The 19,975-nt window shown below is 41.4% G+C and overlaps 3 protein-coding genes and 1 long non-coding RNA gene across 4 annotated transcripts; 1 reads left to right on the top strand and 3 right to left on the bottom strand.

The window, feature by feature from the left end:
• Positions 1-1,280: 1,280 nt before the first annotated feature.
• LOC135633745 (protein OXIDATIVE STRESS 3 LIKE 4-like) lies at positions 1,281-2,572 on the bottom strand. Its single transcript, XM_065143607.1, has 2 exons — positions 2,004-2,572; positions 1,281-1,830 (listed from the first exon to the last, which is right to left on the bottom strand). Exons 1-2 carry the CDS (start codon positions 2,303-2,305, stop codon positions 1,440-1,442), a joined length of 693 nt encoding a protein of 230 aa, XP_064999679.1. The 5' UTR covers positions 2,306-2,572; the 3' UTR covers positions 1,281-1,439.
• A 4,509-nt stretch (positions 2,573-7,081) lies between these two features.
• LOC135633903 (exocyst complex component EXO70A1-like) lies at positions 7,082-10,180 on the bottom strand. Its single transcript, XM_065143888.1, has 2 exons — positions 9,666-10,180; positions 7,082-9,576 (listed from the first exon to the last, which is right to left on the bottom strand). Exons 1-2 carry the CDS (start codon positions 9,691-9,693, stop codon positions 7,571-7,573), a joined length of 2,034 nt encoding a protein of 677 aa, XP_064999960.1. The 5' UTR covers positions 9,694-10,180; the 3' UTR covers positions 7,082-7,570.
• Positions 10,181-13,896: 3,716 nt separating this feature from the next.
• LOC135632992 (probable WRKY transcription factor 11) lies at positions 13,897-15,327 on the bottom strand. Its single transcript, XM_065141971.1, has 3 exons — positions 14,518-15,327; positions 14,278-14,403; positions 13,897-14,188 (listed from the first exon to the last, which is right to left on the bottom strand). Exons 1-3 carry the CDS (start codon positions 15,144-15,146, stop codon positions 14,020-14,022), a joined length of 924 nt encoding a protein of 307 aa, XP_064998043.1. The 5' UTR covers positions 15,147-15,327; the 3' UTR covers positions 13,897-14,019.
• LOC108952426 (uncharacterized) lies at positions 15,244-19,648 on the top strand. Its single transcript, XR_001977389.2, has 3 exons — positions 15,244-15,383; positions 15,484-15,613; positions 18,903-19,648. It is a non-coding gene; the product is annotated as an uncharacterized LOC108952426 (long non-coding RNA).
• Positions 19,649-19,975: the final 327 nt, after the last annotated feature.

The following is a 19,975-nucleotide window of genomic DNA, read 5'->3' as shown; positions in this document are numbered from 1 at the left end:
TGGTTGTTGTTGTCGTCGTCTGTTTGTTTCTTGGTTAGGAAGACAAAGACGCGAACACTTGATGAGCATGCAAGCAACAGCTGGAAGAACACCACACGGCAGTGTAGGCATGCTTTTCCACTCTCTCCGAAAACCCAACACCGTGACAATTTTTTCCAATTGGGAGACCAGAATTGTCGTCTCTTGAAAAATGTGAGCACCTTTGGATTTTGTATGCATCATAAATTATATATTTTGGTAGTAAAATTCTTCAAAATAATCATCACAAAAATCTCAATGGTCATCGTAATCAATATGATTAGATATTTTGTCTTGCGAACATTCAAAGCTTATGACATCAAATAGGTTTTAGATATTGTCTTGCGATCATTCGATGTTGTCAATCAATTATTTGTTCATCGTTAATTTAGTTTCTTTTTATGCATGTTTTTATTAGATTATATGAGGTTGATTTTATGACTTTTACGTGTCAAACAAAATACTAATTAATTTATGCTTTCAAATAAATAATTAAAATAAATTTCAGAGGACATGAGTCGTGTGCGTCTATGGAAGCCATCCTAAGTTGATTTGTGCGTCTATGGAAGCCATCCTAAGTTGATTCCTCGTACGCAGCATGAGGAGAAGACGTTAGATTGCTTGTGGATCTCAATTCTGCTTGTCCAACACGTTGTCAAATTAGGTGGGCGGTCGAAATTTCCAATGATCGCCATCACTTTTATCTTGTATTGATGTTATCATTATTATTATTATCATCAAGCATTATAATTTATTCTTCTTCAAGTGTTGACTCTTCACAGAGGAGGCCATCGGTTTGGATGAGGAAGAGAAGAAAAAGAAAGAGAGAAAGGGAGGGAGAAAACAGTGCTCTTCACCTAAAGAATCATCTCCATTGGATAAGGATTGATTGAGGGGACTACTAAATCCAACACCCACCAACCTTGTCTCTGAGAGCTACCTCATGTCATTTCCAGAGGATTACCTGTCCATGAGGAAGACAACAGCTGTGAAGGAGAAGAGAGCAGGTGGTGTGTGGTACGGCATGAGGTTATTTTAATGGTTGGAAGCAAGCAAGAGGATAAGCACACCCCCACCACCCATTGGCATCACCACCTTCATCTCCTACCATTATTACTGTTCATCATCATCTACTACTAAATATTAATCAACCACGAAAGGACACACACCCCACAAGAGCATAGGATCCGTGGAGAGATCCATTGATGAGATATTGCGACTGCTCCACTGCCATCAACTCGTCTTTGGGGGTGGCAAAAACAAAAGCGAAAGATTTCTTCTTGGATTTGCAGTGATATATGTCACGCACACTACTTGTTCTTGTTTTGACTCTCATGGAGGGAGGGAGGGAGAGAGAGGGCTGACCTTGAAACATGAGACGCTGTTTGTGCCATTAATTGCTGTTGGGGGTAAGAGCGCTACTACAGTTGCTGGAGATCAGAAAGGGAGAAGGATCTTGGAGATCTGAAAGCAGCACCCTGCTTCTTGTTCTTGTTCTTGTTGGTGTTGGTGATGTCAGTGCCATGGCGTTTGTTCTTGTTGGTGTCGTCGTCTTCTTGTTGTTGTTCCTTGTCGTCGTCGTCGTCGTCTGCTTCCTCCTCCACCGTGTGGGCGGAGGGGAGGAGCGGCGGCAGCGGAGGGCGGACGAGGGAGGTGTAGGAGGCCCGCCGCATCTTGCTCGCCATGAGCAGCCTCCTGCGCTTGTTGAAGGGGTTCTCGGGCTTCACCAGCTCCCCCGCGCTCGCCATGGCCGCGTCCGACAGGCTCGCGAACGACTTGGACTTCCCCGAGAAGAAGTTGGACAAGCCTCGCCTGCAACAGTCGGTTCAAGATCAAGATTCTGGTGAGCGATTGAACTGAGAACCGAAATCAAAACACGGCCTTTGAATTCCTAAGAAGAGAAATGCGTAGATCAAGAAGCAGGTGGCTTCTTTGTATGGCTGAGAGAGAGAGAGAGAGAGAGAGAGAGAGAGAGAGAGACTTACTTGATGGGAAGGGAGTCTTCCAAGGGATCCAAAGACCCAAAAGCCCCATCTTTCCTCTTGCTCTCCACCGCCTCCTCCTCCTCCTCCTCCTCCTTCTCGTCCTTCTCCGAGGACGACGAGGCAGCGCCGATCGAGGAGCTCTCCGACGACTCCTCCGCCTCTACTCTGCCCTCCAAACAGAACCCATTCCTCTTCCTCGCCGCCTCCACCTCCTTCCCCTCCTCCTGCCCCTCTCCGTGGAGACGCAGCGGCAGGCTGACATGGTCCTTCAGCCCCACGCTGGGCAGCACCAGAGACGACATCCTCCTCTTCTTCTCCTCCTCCTTCCTCCCCTCCGGGGCCTCCTGCTAAGCCCCGGCGGCGCTGTTGTCATCAATGGCCGGTCAACGGCCGGCCAGCCGCGGCAGCGTCCTCTCCCGGCTTCCCAACTCGGCAAAGCAGCTTTCTTTTTGCCAATTCGTCTCGCCTCAAAGCAAGTAGATAAGAGAAAACGGAGGCGTAGAGAGAGAGGAGAGCAGAGACTATATGAAGGAAGAAAGGAAGGGAAGACGACGGGGGTTGACACGTTCCACAAGAAATGAATACCCAACTCGTCCTCTCTCTCGCTCTCTCTCTCTCTCTCTCTCTGTGATGTAGACAGCATAACGTACTATTATACTGTCTGCATACGTGAATACGACCAACCAAAATACATGAGAGTTGGATCGACGGACAGGTAATCCTCTGGAAATGACATGAGAAGACCCGCAACGCTTCCTTCCTCTGTGGCAACTGCAAGCAGACATGCCTTCTGACATGTATCTTTGCAGTGGTGAGACAACATGTAAAGATCGCAGCATAGTGAGGCTGAGGGCATCAATTCCATTCTTTTAGATCCACTCAATCAATACCTCAATAACTTTGCAGAAATCATTGACTGGAAATTTGTATCCTTAGCAAAGAAAGATTGTGTTTCCTTCGAGTAGAGCTACAGGGCATCAAGTTCTCTTCCTCGATTTTTCTTGTTAATCGTGGAATAAATCTGAAGCAAATCTTCCAGCCTTCTGAGAACACTGTGCATCACCGATCTTCTTCTCTCCTCCTGCCATGGAAAGAACTTGATCGGTATCCAAACACACATCACTGACTGCTACTGGTCTTCTTTTGTTAACCGAGGCGTACGTTTCTGCAGCCAAGTGAAGAAGAACAACAGTTCACATTGCTTTGTCAAAAGGCCATCATACGCCTACAAAATGGATGGCAGACAGATCTTCCAAGCTATGGTTGGGTCCATTAAAAGCAGTGGCAGCAGTTAAATCTCATAGAGATTAGGTGGATCATAACCAAAGCAACCTCACAACATCATCATAATCCAAAATATTCCTTCATTTGTCCTCTCCCCCACCTTATCTTGTATGAATCCAGTGTGACAGACAGTACCCATATCTTGATATATCTCATCAACCAATCTTGCCTTGTTTAATGTCCTCACCTTGACCACCTCCATGCCTTGTCTTTGCTAGCTAGACAACGGTGATAGCTTCCTCCACATGTCTCATTCATGCTGCCTGCACAAGGTGGTGTTGTTGGAAGAACATGTCCAGTTCTCTTGTTCCAAGGATTCAAATGCATGTCCCATTCACGTCCATAAATAAACTTATATTCCTTGATGTTTTTTAGGATCACAATTCGAAGCTAATCTGACCTAATTTTTTAAAATTATTATATCATAAATACACATTTAAAAAAAAAATTATATCATTAAAAATATATCCGATGAGATTTTTCTGACGTTCAAGTCAATGAGAAATACAATAAAAAATAATGAGGGGATTATTCTTGAGATAAAGAATATTTTTAAATCTTTTTTTATTTTAACTCATATCGACATAATGGATCGATTGATTCGAAATATTAATCGTATCAATGTTCACAAAGAAAGGATAATTTTCTTAGGAAACATCATCGTGGGATGGAGGGAGGATGATGAACAAGACCAAGCTGTGAGTGGATCAACCGAAGAGATACTTCGGTAGGAAAGAGAGAAAGAGAGAGGAAATGACAAGATGGGTGACGACAAAGAGCCAAGTGTTGCAGAGAAGAAGATGAATACGGTGAGTTTCTTCTTGTTTCACTTGCAGATGCTCCAATGGCAGGAGGTGGAAAACTTAGCGGAGGCTTCCTTCCCAGCCTAATGGAGCCACTCATTCATGAGCGTTCAATGCACGGTTGTTGGAATGTCACCTCTTTGGTTAAAGAATCACTGTCACTTCATCTCCATGCCTTAAGCGACGAAAACTTCGACGACAGACATATGATAAATACCAAAGAGCACAAGATAAGACGAGTCAATTCCGAGATTGGATAAAGATTTGATGGAGCCAAGATTTGATTGGAGAGATTGTAAGTTGCCAATGTTAGGTGGGTGAGGGACATTCAAAGTGTAGCTTTCAAGAAAACCAGCTTCGAGATTTCATATTGATAGAATGACTTTTATAATCTAAGCTATTCGAGTTTGAGTAACAGAAACAATCTCTCTACTCTGATGTGATTCAATGTTCCGATTCTTAGATTGGTCTTAGTTGATTACATAATTATCAATTGTTTCATGTCCAATCGAATCTAATTATTTCTAACCACACAGAATAATCCAATATCCATAATGGTTTTTTCCTATATATGCACATTGAGATATCTACAGAACTTTGTTAATTCAGAATCTTGAGACTGAATCAAAACCAAAATATTTGAAGCAAAGTTTGTGAACATAATTGAAATCCTTGGAGAAATATATCTGATTAGAACTGCTAGTCTGGTCAGGACACATCAACGAGGAGGAAAGAAAGGGGAGGCATTTACCCAAGAAAAAAAGACTGAATAGAAGTTGAATTCAACTTCTTCTGTACAGGTCCTCTCAGTCAATTTGGTTCAGTTTAATCTTCAGCTTGCCTCCTATTTTGAGATCAAGCTAAGACCAGTAAGAGAGTAGACTGAAACCAAATTATCAATAGAAGAAAATGAATTGTACAATTAATTTGCTTTGAATCAATTAAAGTTTCCTGTTTATGAATCACAAACAAGTTTTTGGTACAAGATAGATGCTTGAAGCTTTCAACAATATTAGTCATAGAACACCTTCTGATTGCATGATAAACACTTTCCAAAAATCACAAACCAGAAGATTGAAGCCATCAACAACAAAAGTTATGAATCACATACTGATGGCATAAGGGTCATGACCAACTTCAGAGGCAACACTCTTTAAGTTCATGAATTTGTCATGCTGTAGTTCCGATGCCATGTAAGCTTGTTGTCAACATTATAATTCATAAAAAAAAAAATGTTACTCCACAGATTTCATTGATCAATCAATATGGCACATTTGTAATGAGAATAGGACAAGAAACCACCAAAAAACCAAATCTATACATCTGCATGAGATTTCATCTGAGCAATTTCATCAAGGTTGCCTCAGATTATTTCCCTTCCCTTCAGGTTTCTTCAAGTTGTCTTTGCTTGCTTTATGGTAGCAAAAGCCTACAAGTCTTCTCACATATGATGACCTAATTGATATAATTCATTCATCAAAGGAGTTCGATTTTAGAGATGAGTAGATAGTAACCTAATCCATATTAAAGATTCAAAGTCCTTTGCGTTACAAGGGAAATCATGGAGTAGTGAGGATTGCCTTCTCCTTCACCTTCAGCATTCATGAGCTCAATATAAATGGTTGAAGGGCTCATCACTTCGGTTTCTCCAAGTAACAGTGTATATTTATGTTTTTGAGTCCAGTGTCACTGAAAAGTTATGCATGTTTTAGCATGAATTCGTGCTTAGAGATCAACAAAAATGTCTTAACTAAAAGACATAAGTTTTCTGAATCAAGTAGTTTGTGGTCCAATAGCACAGGCATCACAACCAACTTTAGTAGCCTTTAATCCACTTCAATTCTAACTATTAAGGTCCACCTTGAACTATAAGACAAGAAGTTGATCTCACCCTCCCAGGTCCCATAACAGGCCTCTAGATTGTAGGTGTCATTAAATGATTGCACATTTACTAGATTCCACTTCTCTCTTAGGCACACTACAGTATGGCACCCAATACCCTTTTAACGATTTCTTGTTAATGACTAATCTTAAGTACAATAAAGATAACTTACCTAAAAGACCTTACTGTTTTCCTTCAATCAACATGGATATCTTGTTTTGCTACTAAAGAATGTCTACAGGCCTTTTAGCATGGAAACCAGAATAGTTATTGCAATGGTTGGTCTTTGACATCTTTTTGAGAGAAACCAAATGGAGGTACTCAAAAGTAATTCACACTTGCTCAACCTAAAGTGTGGTTACCCTTCAGAAAGGTCTAATTAAGATAAGAGGGATCTTCAATGTGGAGAACTAAACCTTGCTTAGATGATCTCTACTAGCAACTAAAACACTTGTGGAATCATGTAGTACATCTCATGATATGTTAATTACACTATAATAAAATAAGGCAAATCAAACTAAGGATATGGACAATGATTACTTCAGGAATTTCAAGCAAGAGAAGAAAGAGGAAATGTTGAGGTTACAGGACTTGGGATACAACATGTGTATTGATGAATTTCAAATGTGCATTCATTTTGATCTAAGCATGAATCATCAACATGAGCATCACATAAACACAACATGTACTCCCTAGCTCTGATGATATAGCATTATCAATCTTCTGGGCTCATTGAACTCTACATCGTGAACTACTTACCATCTCTTCTAAGACCATCTTGATATGCATTGCAATTCAGACAGATAAAAATATTGAGTACCATCACAACTAAGGTATGCGTCAATAATAGTCATTTGCAATAGCATGTGAATGCAAAGTACAAGTTAGAAGCAAAACTGATAGCATATGTTTCCTCTGAAGCAAAAGAGAGCACATTCAAAATTATGAAATGATGTGAGCCAAAACATCATAACTTTACAAGAAAATTCTATGTTGATGACTATTAGTCCAAGTTGTTCTGCTAGAGTATGCATCTTACCTAACTCTTACCATATTGCAGCTTGGTAACATGAATGTTGAAGAATACAAAAAAAGAAAAAAAAAACAAATACACAAGAGCACCATATGCACCTTTATAGACAAACTTTACATATAGAAGCAACAAACTGCATATTTGGTTTCCTCCAACCTCAAGCCTAAAATGAATATGCTAGGAAACTTAATGCATATTGAGAGAGAAAAGGACCTCTAACGTAGTATAGGGAAGTAACTTCTACTAAAAGTGTGCCAAGGAACTAATCCCATGCACCGTTCATCATATTTGTTCTTTATGTATTAGTTTGGATGCCGCATGTTTAATTTCCAGCTTCCACGGTCGGTGGCTCTCCCATCCCCAATTATCAAATATAATACATTAGTCAGAGCCATTTGTGACATCGAGCCACCAAAATTGTGCTGCTTCTTCAAGCATCCGTCTGTGATGTGTTCATCAAACTAACAACAACTGCTGTGGACCAGCCTATTATACTTTCTACAGCTGCATCTGTGGATAATGCAGGTTTGTATCCCCTTCGCCTTAAATGACAGAAATTGCTTCATCAGCTCACAGTTGAGGCAGAGCGTGACAGGTTGGTCATTACACTATTCAACTTTCCGTTTGAGTGCCTGATGTTAAGACTCATCGTTCTTCCGGGTTTATGCTGGAAAAGAGAACCAAGCATCTTCTCCAAGCTTTGGGCAGTGTACTTTGCGTATTTGCTTGCACTTGCATCTTGCTCCACCAGAGGCCCATAGTTCTGCATATAGCTCCGATAAGTAGGAACAATGGTCTGCACTATCCACTGACATATCTTCTCCCTCAGTTCCTTGTCTGAAATAACCCAATTTGACTGCTTCTGATACATCTCATCGAAGGATGCATTGAATGCTTTCAGCCGCTGCTTCACCAGATCTCGAGCCTTGCCCCTACCACCAGAGAACAATATCAACCCCTCCCTACTCAACAGAGATGGAAGCTTTCCCCAACTTTCCCTCAAGAAAATTGCTGCATAATAATCCTTGTACTGCTCATGCTCTTTCAACTTTGCCTCACCTATCAGCTTCCCAAGCTTTGTCCCCTTCAAATTCTTGTAGAAATGCCAATGCGTGTTCATAGCAAATAGGTAGGAGAGGATTGTGTCCCCATAGCTCTTGGACCAAGTCTCAAAATTCGTCTCGAGGGCTTTAAAAATGTCCAAAATTGCATCAGTTAGGAGCCTCTCTCGAAACTTCTCCTGCTTCCAGCTCCGATGTATGATCAAGACTTGAGTAAGAACCGGCTGGTATTCCTCACTGAGAAGCTTATTGCAATAGTCGGTGACAAAGCTCACCAACCTCGGCACAGATCCTTGCGAGGGAGGTGGCATCTGTCTTTGTAGTTCCACTTGATGCAAAAGCTCCCAAAAGATCTCACACGCCCCATCAATCAATCTCTTGATAAGATCCCTGGTTTGATTTTGGATCTCAACGCAAGCTTTTCCTCCAAAAAGCCGGTTGAAGTCCAACCTTAATCTGTTCAGCGTCGCAAAGATGTCAAGAAGCTTGAGGAGTTTGATGGGATCCTTCCTCGTCTCGGTGACAGTCTTCCCGAACCGGAGGAATGCGAGGATTCCAGCCTGTGCGGCGATTTCTGCGAAGCACGACAAGGCTACATCTCGTGGCCCGCAGCGCTCGAACACCTCGATGCAGACCTTGAGCTCGGCCTCGAAGAGGTGCTTGACGGCAAATTCAAGGTGGCGGCTCCACTTCTCGACGTATCCTTCAATGCTCTGCACGTCATTGAACTCGGCGGGCGTGATCTCGAGGTACTCGAGGTCGAGCGAGCCGAGGCTGGCGCGGATATTGGACCCTCGCACATCGACATAGATCGAGATGCAGCGATCGAGCCGACTGTTTGCCGTTATCCTCAAGAGGATGGCGCGGAGCTTGTTGATGACGGGCACCGGGATAGGGGAAGGGGCGATGGTGGGAGCGTCCACGGTGTCCGAGGGCATCGGAAGGGGTACGGTGTGCTCAGCCAGGAGGCGGCGGAACTCGGACTCGAGCTTGTCGAGGGCGGCCGCTAGAAGGCCGCCGTCGAGCGGGTAAGGGGACAGCTTGAGAGAGGCGAGGGAGGTCTTGAGGGCCTCGATGAAGCGCGAGTCGGCGAGGGCGTGATCGTCGAGGTACTCCACAATGTCGTCGAGCCACTGCACCGCGAGGCCGCAGTTGTCGGAGAGGAAACGAAGGGCCTCCTCGAGGCGCTTGAGGACGGAGAGGTAGCCGGAGAGGTCGGCGCGGGGGTCGGAGAGGAGGGAGCGCTCGAGTCCGTGAACCGCATCAAAGACCTTGAGAACAGCAGCGGCGGGACCAACGGCGCGGTCGATGTGCCCACCGACGGCCGCGAGGGCGTCACGGTCGGCGCGGATCGGGCGGACGGCGGCCTCCAGGGAGGGAAGCCGCTGCAGGATCTCGTCCAGGCGGGGCCCAGCGCGGGCGAGGGCGGCGCCCAGCGTCCGCGACTTCTCCAGGCTCGCCTGCAGCGACCGCCGCGCCGCCACCAGACTCGAGATCCCCCGTTCTCCCCCTTCCATCAACCAAAATCCCTATTAATCCCAGAGCAAGACTCGTACCAACAACAAGAGGGGTGTTGAAGTGGTCTGACGCTATTCTAACCAGGAGAGATGGAGAAGAAGAAAGACATGGCCTTTTTCTGTGCGCGTGTGTAAGGGAGAAGCAAAGGTGGGAGGTTGGGAAGCAGAGGTTGGCAAACCAATGTTGACTGGGAATGGAATGAGAGGAGGAGGATAAACGACCAGTGGTGATGTCCTGCAGGTTGAAGGGAGCGATTTGTTTATGGGGATTTTGGTAGGAAAAGGCTAAGGAAGAAGGAAGGATAGACAGAGAGAGAAGAAGGAGAAGAGGGATTGTGTTATGGAAGGAAAAGGAGAGATGAATTTGAGATGATATGGAAATGATGTGAGGAAAGGACAGATAAGGAAGGAGGAGGAGGGGATGTGTGGGAGAGAGAGAGAGAGAGAGAGAGATGGAAAGGTGGCAAGATGAGAAAAGAAGAAATAGTTGGGGCCTAATGAAAAGATTAGGGGTGACTGAGAACAAATGGGTAAGAAAGAATGGCAGGGTTGGGTGGATGGAAACTGGAAATTGGAGAGGGCTTTTGGAGAAGAGGAATGCAGCTTCTTCCTATTCCTTTTTGGTGGTGTTCTTTGTTTGGATGTGAGGTGGAATCTGAGGGCAGCAAAGCAAGACAGGTGAGAGGGGAAGCTCCCACTGCATCACACACTGTGACATGGGGGACAGCTTTCTGAATTCATTTTGTGGTCAGAGTTGTCTTTATATATATATATATATAATTGGAAGAAGAGAGAGAGAAGGTTTCATGTTTGCTGGTGGCTTTGGGAATTGTGGGAGAGTTTGGTTGGATTTGAGGCCTAAGAAAGCTGTGTGTTGGGAGTGTTCATGTGGGAGTTTGCCTGCCAAACTCTGTGAACTACTTACTTTTCTATTATCATTTACATATGAAAAGCATATTTGATTTCATATTACGAGAATTAAAATAATAATAAAATCATACGAATGAATTCATCCAAAAATGGATAAGAAGTATATCAAAAATATTTTATTGTTTATTTAATAAATATGAGTTTTCTAATACCAATTCATGTGAAAAGATAAATGTTGGGACTCACATATACATACATATATATATTGGCTATATTGAAATTTACATTGATAAAAAATAGGATGTAGTAACATATATATGCTATGCTGATAATGTGGCAAGTTGGATCAAACACATCTCAAGCTCTTGCCATGAGGTGTCTCCATCTCAACTTCTAGATAAGAAGGAGATGAATAAAATAACCCAATAAAATAATTGGAAGTCTCTTAGATTGGTGTGACCAAAAGGATAAGTGAAGTGGGAATGAAGGTCAAAGTTTTTGTGGAAGTAACAAGTTAAGGTTGACACGACACCATTGTTTGAGTTAGTCACAACACATTAGTAGTCCAAACCCATCACATCTTCCCTATGAAACTTTAACTTATATTAATATTTTTTTAAAAGTATTGTGATATTAAAAAAAAAAAATTTCTAGGAACGACAAAGGATGGATAGGAGTAGAGACGATAAGTAAAGACGGAGTGAAAGGATAACAAGGTGACAAAGACAACAAAATATATTTTAATAATATTTTTTAATACTTAATTTTTTAATATTAAAAATAAAGATATTTAAAAATGTTATTTTTTAATATTTAAAAAATATTACCCAAAAATGTTATTTTTTAATATTTAAAAAATATTACCCAAAAATGATATTTTTTAATATTTTAAAATAAAGATATTAGCTAAAAAATAGTGATGCATGTGATATTTAAATGTTTTTTTTTTCATATTTTTTAATATTTAAATGATTATTTTTAATATTTAAAAAGATAAATTTTAATATATAATATTTAAAAATAAAGATATTATCTAAAAAATAGCTTTTAAATATTTTTTTAATATTTAAAAATAATGATATTATCTAAAGATAATGATTTAATATTTAAATATGATATTATCTAAAGATAATGATTTAATATCTAAAGATGATATTATCTAAAGATAATTATTTAATATTTAAAAATGATATTATATAAAGATAATGATAATATTATTTAAAAATGATATTATCATAGGAAATGATATTTTTTAATATTTAAAAATAAATATATTATCTAAAAAAATAGCTTTTTCAAGAAAATCGTATCAATAGTGATGCATGTGATATTTAAATGTTTTGAGGGATATATGATATATAATAAAATTTATAACACAAATTATTTATATATATACTTTTTTTTCTTCAAATTATATATATAATAATGCAAGAACTAATAATAATTATAATAGTAGTATAGATACATGAATCATATCATCTCTAAGTTATAAGCATGTGGTGGTGGGGTTATTATAGCATGAGACAAGAACTAATTTGTTAGAGTAATGTGGCACAAAGGGATGAAGATGAACTGGAAATAGCAACACTTTGGTACTCCATTAGAGCGAGTCCAAAGTTGCTCCAATCTCACTTGATTGATTTAGCTTTGGACACAACAAAGATGACAAGAACACAGGCATCATGCGCCAAAAATGTTGAGCAGTTTGGCCTCTTGATGTGACATTAATTGCCAATCTCACCATCTTTTGGATTACAAAGGGGGGTGGGGGAGCGTAGGAAGTGCAATGTTCCTACTAATTCAAGATGATTTATCATCTCATCAGAAATATTGATCAGGTCATGTAGACTGATTTAGTCGTATCATGATTAGGTCATTCATGATGAATGAGTGGAATGATGTTTCTTCCACCAAGCATTATATAATCATATAATAGTCTTATCATTACATCAGAATGAGATTTTTATTTTTATTTTTTGTTGTCTTACTTGGAATGGTCATCTTAGATGTTTATTCACTCTCAGAATCATATTCTTGAGAGAGACAACTTATGTGAGGGGGCTTACATTTTAAAGGATTAAATTAAGGATGCAATAACTTATAGTGATGCCTGCAATTTTCCTCTTCAGAAAGCCCACTCTAATGCACCACCAGCAACTTTTTTGGATGCATGCAGACAGTTCTATTAGCATTGTTCATGAGAACATAAGGCTGGAAAGTTAGTCAACTCCCATATCTTAAGACTTTTGGAGCAATACCACCCCACTAAGCAATCTCATTGACATTGGTAAATATAGAACTTAGTCATACCTCACAAAGAAAAGTAATAAATAAAGTATGACTATCATAGTTTGAGAATAGTTTCCACCATATGCCAATGTTTCCCTTGCTTGAGCACTACATGTGAAGTAAATTATTACTAAAGGTTGCTGCATGATATCTACTTTATTTAGGTCTCTAGAAGATTTGGCATGGGAATCAAATGAGCTTTAACCTCAAGAGTCTGTGGCAGAACATCTAGAACTAATGATGTGATCACCATCAGTCGTAGAAACTCCATGTTTGATTTCAGAATCAGGTTTACTGTTGATGTTATTTTTTTCCACTCAAAGACATCAGTATAAAGATAGATATGTAATATGTAATATATGATAATGATATTGCTTCCAAATTCATCTGTTAAACCTTTATTCAGTCCCATCCACTTCATGATGGGGAAGGTTGACAATCTCTCCCTTGACCATACCCATTCTCAAGGTGAGGACATCATGAAGTGGATGGAGCATGTCTTGTATTCTGACCAAAACTCTTAAAGCAATATAGACAAGGACTCCATGTTCTCTGTCAATCCTCCAATCTTTCCTTCAAAGAAGAAGAATGAGATGTTGACTGCTGAACCACTGAATTCTCTTCACTTCAAACCTGGGAGTCAAAATAGAATGGCTAGCAGCATGGCTTTTATCTGTTGTCTTGAACCAGCACAAATGCAAACCCTGCACTCAGTTTCTTCACCTGAGAACATCCAGTAGATGTGCCCATCACCAGCTGCAGCCAAACTGGCATGCAGAGACACCACCTTGGACTTCTGGTGCATCATTCATTCGGTGCATCACCTGTGGAATTATTGCTGTGCATGCACCATTAAAGGCAGAGGCAACACACAACATAGTCATAGGATTTCATTACTATTATTTTGAAGTGACATGATGAAATTACTTTATAGGCTGACTCTATCCATGTCACAATTAGCAGGCAAATGTCATAGATCATATTAATATGAACTAAGTGGCAAACACTAAAATACATCAAAGATGTGTGTTTCAGATAATAGATATTGTCACCCCAATTTATAACCATGTATTCCACATCCACAGAGAGTTTGCCAAGTTGAATGCCTCCATTGCGCAGCGTAATTTTCACCAAATAGGACGTAAAAGTAGCACTGGGCGTAAAAGTAATTTTGAGATCTGAATTCGACCGCGTCAAATTTCTCGAACATTTTTGAATTTTCCGCCTTTTTACAAGTCGATTTAAAAGAGGAGGAGGAAACGGAGCGGTCTCGTGCATCAGACGGCCGCAACGGGAGCATCGGCGGTCTCGGGCTGCGCAGCGGTGCCGCGGCCGTGGCAGTGCTCGCCCTCGTACGTCACGATCAGCATCGTCGGGTCATCGAGCGCCCGCTCCACGTGCTTCCGCGCCGGGCACCACCTGAGGATGCTGCACTTGTAGTAGCCCCTGTAATGGAGGAAGAGAAGGATTTTAGCTGGACGATCTGCATCGGACGGTTAGGAGGGGGCGGACGAGGAGGAGGAGGAGATGCTTACCTCGGGTAAGGGGAGCCCTTGATTGGCTTCTGCCCGTACTTCCGCCACGAGTACTCGTCGGGTGGGATATCGGCCATCTTCGGGCTGATCGCCGGCACGCGTATCGTTCTCTTCACCCGCGATTTCCTGCGTGTAACGCCCGATTTGGTTCAGAGAACTGTTTCGGATTGGTATTGTTGATGGCCGTGAGACGATATATTGGGTGGGAAGGGGATTCCTTCTTTATGGGCTTTGGGTTACCTTCGCTTGGAGCAGTGGCATCGGCCGCCGGGGATGGCATGCTTTTCGGTAAGGTGCTCGGAGTGGGCGTGCTCGTGGCACCTTTTCTTGAGGGAGGAGGAGAGAGGCGGCTTGCCGGTGGAGACGGCGGCGGGGTGGAGGAGGAGGGAAGCGGATCCGATCTTGCCGTTGGAGATGCTGCCGTCGCCGGTGACGGAAGCTGACGTCATGGACGTCGAGATGCTGAAGCCCTCCGCCGTGAACTGGCTGCCGGAGGCCTCGACGAGGGACGGTGCAGCGATCGGCTTCGTGAAGTCCAGGGTCATGCTCCGCGGAGGCGGAGGGATCGGGGGCTGAGGCGGCTTGGCCGGGGCGAGGGCGACGGCCCGCGGCGCTGGCTCCACTGCCGGGGCGGGGCTCGGGCCGCGACGGAATCGGGCGTGGCCGGTGCGGTCGAGGATAGAGATGACCTTCTTGAACTTGGAGACGGTGAGATCAGTGATCTCGCGGCAGTCGAGCTGCGGCGACTGCTGGTGATGGTGGGAGAGATGGGAGAGAAGGTGCTCCATGGACCGGAGCCCCGCCGTCGCCGCCTCCTGGATCGCCATCTGCTCGTCCATCTTCGCGTACCCCAACAGATCAACGGCCATCACCCCCAATCCTAAACCACCACCATGAAAAGAACACGAATCCCCCAAAGCTCAGCAGAGGAGAACGGGCAGAAGGGGGGTTAAATTCATTGAAGCCGAAGACGGGCCTAAAGCTGAAGTCAAAGGGCACTTCTTCGTCGGACGGCCGTGATCGCATCTCCTCTCTCGTGATGGCATCACTGCAGGAGAGGCGCCTTCTTCCAGAAAGTGGCTGCCGGCAAAGCTATTAGTCAAAAGGTAGACTTCTCGTCCTTGGCCTTATTTTTTTTAAAATACCAATACATGTTTCCGAATCACGACGCATCAAGTAATCTGGACCCTCTGATCCTTTTGCTAGCACGATAGGAAAAGGGCGTGGGTCAAGTTGACGTTGGAGAATATGCTTTAAACCTATAAACAAAGGCAAATGGTGGGATAGAGTACGGATCATTCGCTGGAATCAAGACGCTTCCATGATTGATTAATCGGTATGTTTCATAATAAAAGATATTGTTAGATGTCATCGTGATTATGTTCATCTTTTAATCGGAGGACTCATGTTATGGAACAGCAATTGTGACCATTGCTTTAATCCTGGGTAGTACTGCCTCAGAGAGGGGGACTGGAAAAGATGAATGGCTATGGGAGGGGAACCGTTGACCCGTGACAGTGGGCACGGGCACCGGGAAGGGCCGGTGAGGGACGGTCGAATAGGGGAGAGGAGAAGGTGGTAGAGTTTGAATTGAATTGGGATGCTCTACTGTTGGCGCAATATGTCACTGATAAGTAGGGTCCATGATGAATGTGTTCACTATTGGACACAATTGACCAAAATAAAAATTAATTGTCAAACTTGTCACTGGAATTATGGAATTGAAAATATTTGATTAGATGTCAAGAAGGTAGTGTTGATTTATAAAATGGATGACTTTGTTGACTGTATTAGAATAAAATCCTCTTGTCAACTGTGGTAGAATTAAATATGACAATTTTATATGATAGGAATGTTGCCTACCAATATTGATTCCTGCCTACTTGACCTTATCTTTTGGGAATTTGTCTGTCTCTTATGGGCTGGATGATACATGTAGCCTCCAATCTGCCAAACGATCTAGCTTTCTTAATCCATTGTAATGGGCCAAATTGGATTGGGTTTCACCTTTTAGGAAATCCGTGAATGAATCTGGTGGCACAGGCCCATCAATCTTTACTAAATTTGATCTATTTAGATGTCCTAATATATCATAATAGTCTGATCCAGTAAGTTTGGTATCTTCTTCTTCCTCTTCACCTTGCATTGAAAATAGATGGCACCAATGTTTACTACAGTCATTCATTTTATTCAAAAGATTTCCATTAATCATGATCGAACCGAGAAAGAATTTATGATCTAGAATCTCATCCAAACATTGATGCAATATAAATTAATTATTTGCAATTTCAAATGACCAAGTTACCTATCAAAAGAAAAGAAGAAAGAACATCTAAGTTAAACTCATGAATCATTACAAATTTCCATCCACTATGACCAGGCAAAAATAATAGCTGAGAACATTTACATTCATTACTGTTCTCTTGACAAATTATATTGATTCTTTTTAGGTAAAACCATATAGGAAACATCATAAATTTGGCTGGTGGAACAGAGATTGTACTAATCATCCATGTGCGTGAAACCATCAGACATCAAGTGTCATTCTGTAGCAGCTTTATTTTCCAGTTCTGCGTCTTCTTTGCTTTTGGTAATTTCTACTTTTACAGTTTTAAAAATCAAAATCCAACATCTACTTACGAGTATTGTCATGTATAAAAAAAAACAGGTTTCTTTTTTACTTAAATCAGCACAGATGTGCAGTGGGCTGAAATCGAAAGAACTGCCCTCTTTAGTTCCTTGATAGAAATGGATTGTTCATATGGGGACCTCTATGTGATAGTTTATATATTTTTGATGGTGAAGATTGGAATCCTTGAAACTCCATCCAAAGAGAATACACGATGCTTGATTGGGATAACTGGAAGTGGTAAGGACGTGCCATTGGGAGAACTGCTTTCTTTAGTTCCTTAATAGAAATGGATTGTTCATATGGGGATCTCTATGTGATAGTTTATATATTTTGCATGATGGAAGGTTAGGATCCTTGAAACTTCATCCAAAGAGATCACACAATGCTTGACTGGGAGAACTGGAAGTGGTAAGGACGTGCCATTGGTACCACAAACCCTTTTTTTTTTAATTGAGATAAAGCCATCGGGATCCTACAGCAAAGCATGTCTGCCCCCTTGTATGCCTACATGATTAATTAATTAAGTACTTAGCACAGATTGCATCTCTGGAGACAATGGTTGACAACCAACCCAGAGTTTTTTGGCAAGACAAAACTATCACCATGGCATTCTTGTGACCACCCAAGTGCCACACGAAATTTTCTTTTGATTAGTTTCATGCCATTGCATCTGGGCCAGAATCAGTAGTTCAATGAGAGACTATAATTTCACTGCATACTCTATATGGTTCTTCATCTTGTTCAACATACAGAAAACACATCCATGCTAAATTCATAGTTAAGCATTGCAGAGCTTGTTTATGGATCTTTTTTTTTTTGTTATTTTTCCTCTATAGTAGTTAACTAACTAGAGGATAGGCCTTGGTACAATGGTAAAGTTATTTTTTTGCGACCTGGGATTCCAGGGTTTAAGGGTCCACCCATTTTAGTAGTTAACTAACTGATTGAAGATTCCCAAGCCTGAGCAGATAACCAGTAGTGGAACACATATGAATGATTTTTTTTTTCTTTTTTAGTGAGCTGATGACTTGCTAATAACTTGTTTGACATTTTTTAATTATAGCATACCTGTTAACAAAAAACACTTGTTGTCTGTGTCTGCAACTTGTTTGACATTCTTTAATTAAGAACAGAACAATTTGTAAGACATTGTCTATGTCCAGAAAAGAATCGTCATCTGCAGATATGCAGAAAAAAGTTCGATGACCTGTAGATCTGATTGGTTAGCCTGAGAATTACATCAATGTCAGTAAAGATGCCAGCATTAATTAACAAGTAGGATATCTTAGTCTCAGATCAGTGTCTTAAGGGTGAAAAAGCATGAGTTACCCGAGGGTGTAGCTGATCATTGGGATATAAACACCATGGCAGAATTGGAAAGCATCTAATGTTGATGAGAATTTCCGTGCATTATGGATCAGGTGCATGGGTGGTCACTCTCATCCATTGTCTTATTTAGAACTACTCTGATCACCTGCACAAGAAAGAGTCTAAGAAAGGACAAAAGAATAGTTTCTCCCATTATAAATCTCATTGGGATCTGAAAACCATCTAAAATACTTGCATGCTTCCAAGCAAACAGATGGTACACTTAATGGCCTACCAAACCTATCTTTTTCATTGATCCCATGCACCTCTGTCATGTTTCGAAATGAATATGCATGCAAGAATTATAACCTGCAACTTTTCTGAAATAAACTAGTGGCACCAAAACATAGTCTTATATTAAGTGTGTTTAGACAGTTCATGAGTGTATTTCAGGGTTGGTTGGTGACAAGAACAACACAAATTGAAAGAAAATGCAGCAAAGCTTACAAATTTGTTTAAAAGAGAATTGTTAAATTTGTCAATTTTATACGTGACATCGAAAACATTGAAAATGTGGTCATTAAATAGTTTTTTTTCTTTCTTTCAAGTGCATAATTCATTTTAGTTAGAACAACTAAGTACTGAAACAACCATATGAAAGAACTAAAAGGTCAATTATTTACAGAAGATACACTGATGTTCCCGGCCTTCTTGAGAAGTCAATCAACGGATTGGTTCATCCTTCTCCAGGTACATCTTCTCGGTGCTCTCTCGCTTGCTAAGTTTTATATGTGTTTTATTGTTTCAAAAAGATAAAACTTTATGCATTTTGCTTCTCAAATTATCTTTGTTCTCCATCATTGGTAATCTCTCTCTTGCTGCTCTTTTACATGTCTTTTCTTTTTTTTTCCTTATAGCTAGAATCTACACATCATTCAGTTCTCATTTTATTTTTCCTGTTTAAGTATATTTCTTAACTCGATCAACACATACTCTAGAGAAAAACAACATTATAACTCGATCAACACATACTCTAGAGAAACACATCTTGCTGCTTAGGCTAGAGATTGGACACACTGATGCTGCTTGAACTCAATTGATCTGATATGCTGCTTTACTTTGTTTTATCTAGGAATTGGGTAGTTGCTCTTGATATGTGAAAAATAGTTGAAATGATTTAAATTTCCTGAAACCAGTAGTCTGAAGTATAATTATCTGTAGGCTCAGAACATGTACTTGATTAGTAGAATTATCAACAATATCTTCTTAGTTGCAAACTATGAGTTATTCAACACAACCAGTAGTGTGCGGGTGTCGACCTCAATCTGTCTACTCTCACAGTCTATTGGCCCTGAAGGCTGAGGAATTGGCTACGTAGGAGACAAGGGTTGTCCTAGCACGAGACATAGTATACTAGTAGAGTACCTGGGAATAAATGTCCTTGGTGGCTTGGGATAAGGATGGGGGGGGGGGGGGGGGGGGATTGGGATCTGTGACTTCAATTGTTGCTATGGATGCACCCGAAGGAAGTTGCTTGGGAGTGGGGAGTTTACCGTTCCCATGTTCTCCATTCATTTACTCCACTCCATGTGCGTGGGTGATGGCCAGAACATGCAAGGAGGATTCACTCACTCACTCTGTACAATACAAGAGCAAAAGAGAGAGTGAGTGCTCTGTGGAGTCTCTCTCACCTGCCATGAATTATAGAATACGAAGCTACCTTGTTCGTGATTGATTTAATTTTCTGATCTTTCTTTT

Source organism: Musa acuminata, chromosome BXJ3-3, assembly GCF_036884655.1.
Source record: "Musa acuminata AAA Group cultivar baxijiao chromosome BXJ3-3, Cavendish_Baxijiao_AAA, whole genome shotgun sequence".
Classification (NCBI taxonomy): Eukaryota; Viridiplantae; Streptophyta; class Magnoliopsida; order Zingiberales; family Musaceae; genus Musa; species Musa acuminata.
This window is presented reverse-complemented; position numbering and strand designations above follow the sequence as displayed.

What these genes read in the sequence shown, in the direction of transcription:
- LOC135633745 (XM_065143607.1), bottom strand. Translation starts at nt 2,305, where the DNA reads ATGTCGTCTCTGGTGCTGCCCAGCGTGGGGCTGAAGGACCATGTCAGC. An exon ending in GAAGACTCCCTTCCCATCAA is followed by an intron (nt 1,831 to 2,003) that starts GTAAGTCTCTCT and finishes CGACTGTTGCAG; the next exon opens with GCGAGGCTTGTCCAACTTCT.
- LOC135633903 (XM_065143888.1), bottom strand. Translation starts at nt 9,693, where the DNA reads ATGTCTTTCTTCTTCTCCATCTCTCCTG. An exon ending in CTTCTTCTCCATCTCTCCTG is followed by an intron (nt 9,577 to 9,665) that starts GTTAGAATAGCG and finishes GGTTGATGGAAG; the next exon opens with GGGGAGAACGGGGGATCTCG.
- LOC135632992 (XM_065141971.1), bottom strand. Translation starts at nt 15,146, where the DNA reads ATGGCCGTTGATCTGTTGGGGTACGCGAAGATGGACGAGCAGATGGCG. An exon ending in TGCCACTGCTCCAAGCGAAG is followed by an intron (nt 14,404 to 14,517) that starts GTAACCCAAAGC and finishes CGTTACACGCAG; the next exon opens with GAAATCGCGGGTGAAGAGAA. An exon ending in AAGGGCTCCCCTTACCCGAG is followed by an intron (nt 14,189 to 14,277) that starts GTAAGCATCTCC and finishes CCTCCATTACAG; the next exon opens with GGGCTACTACAAGTGCAGCA.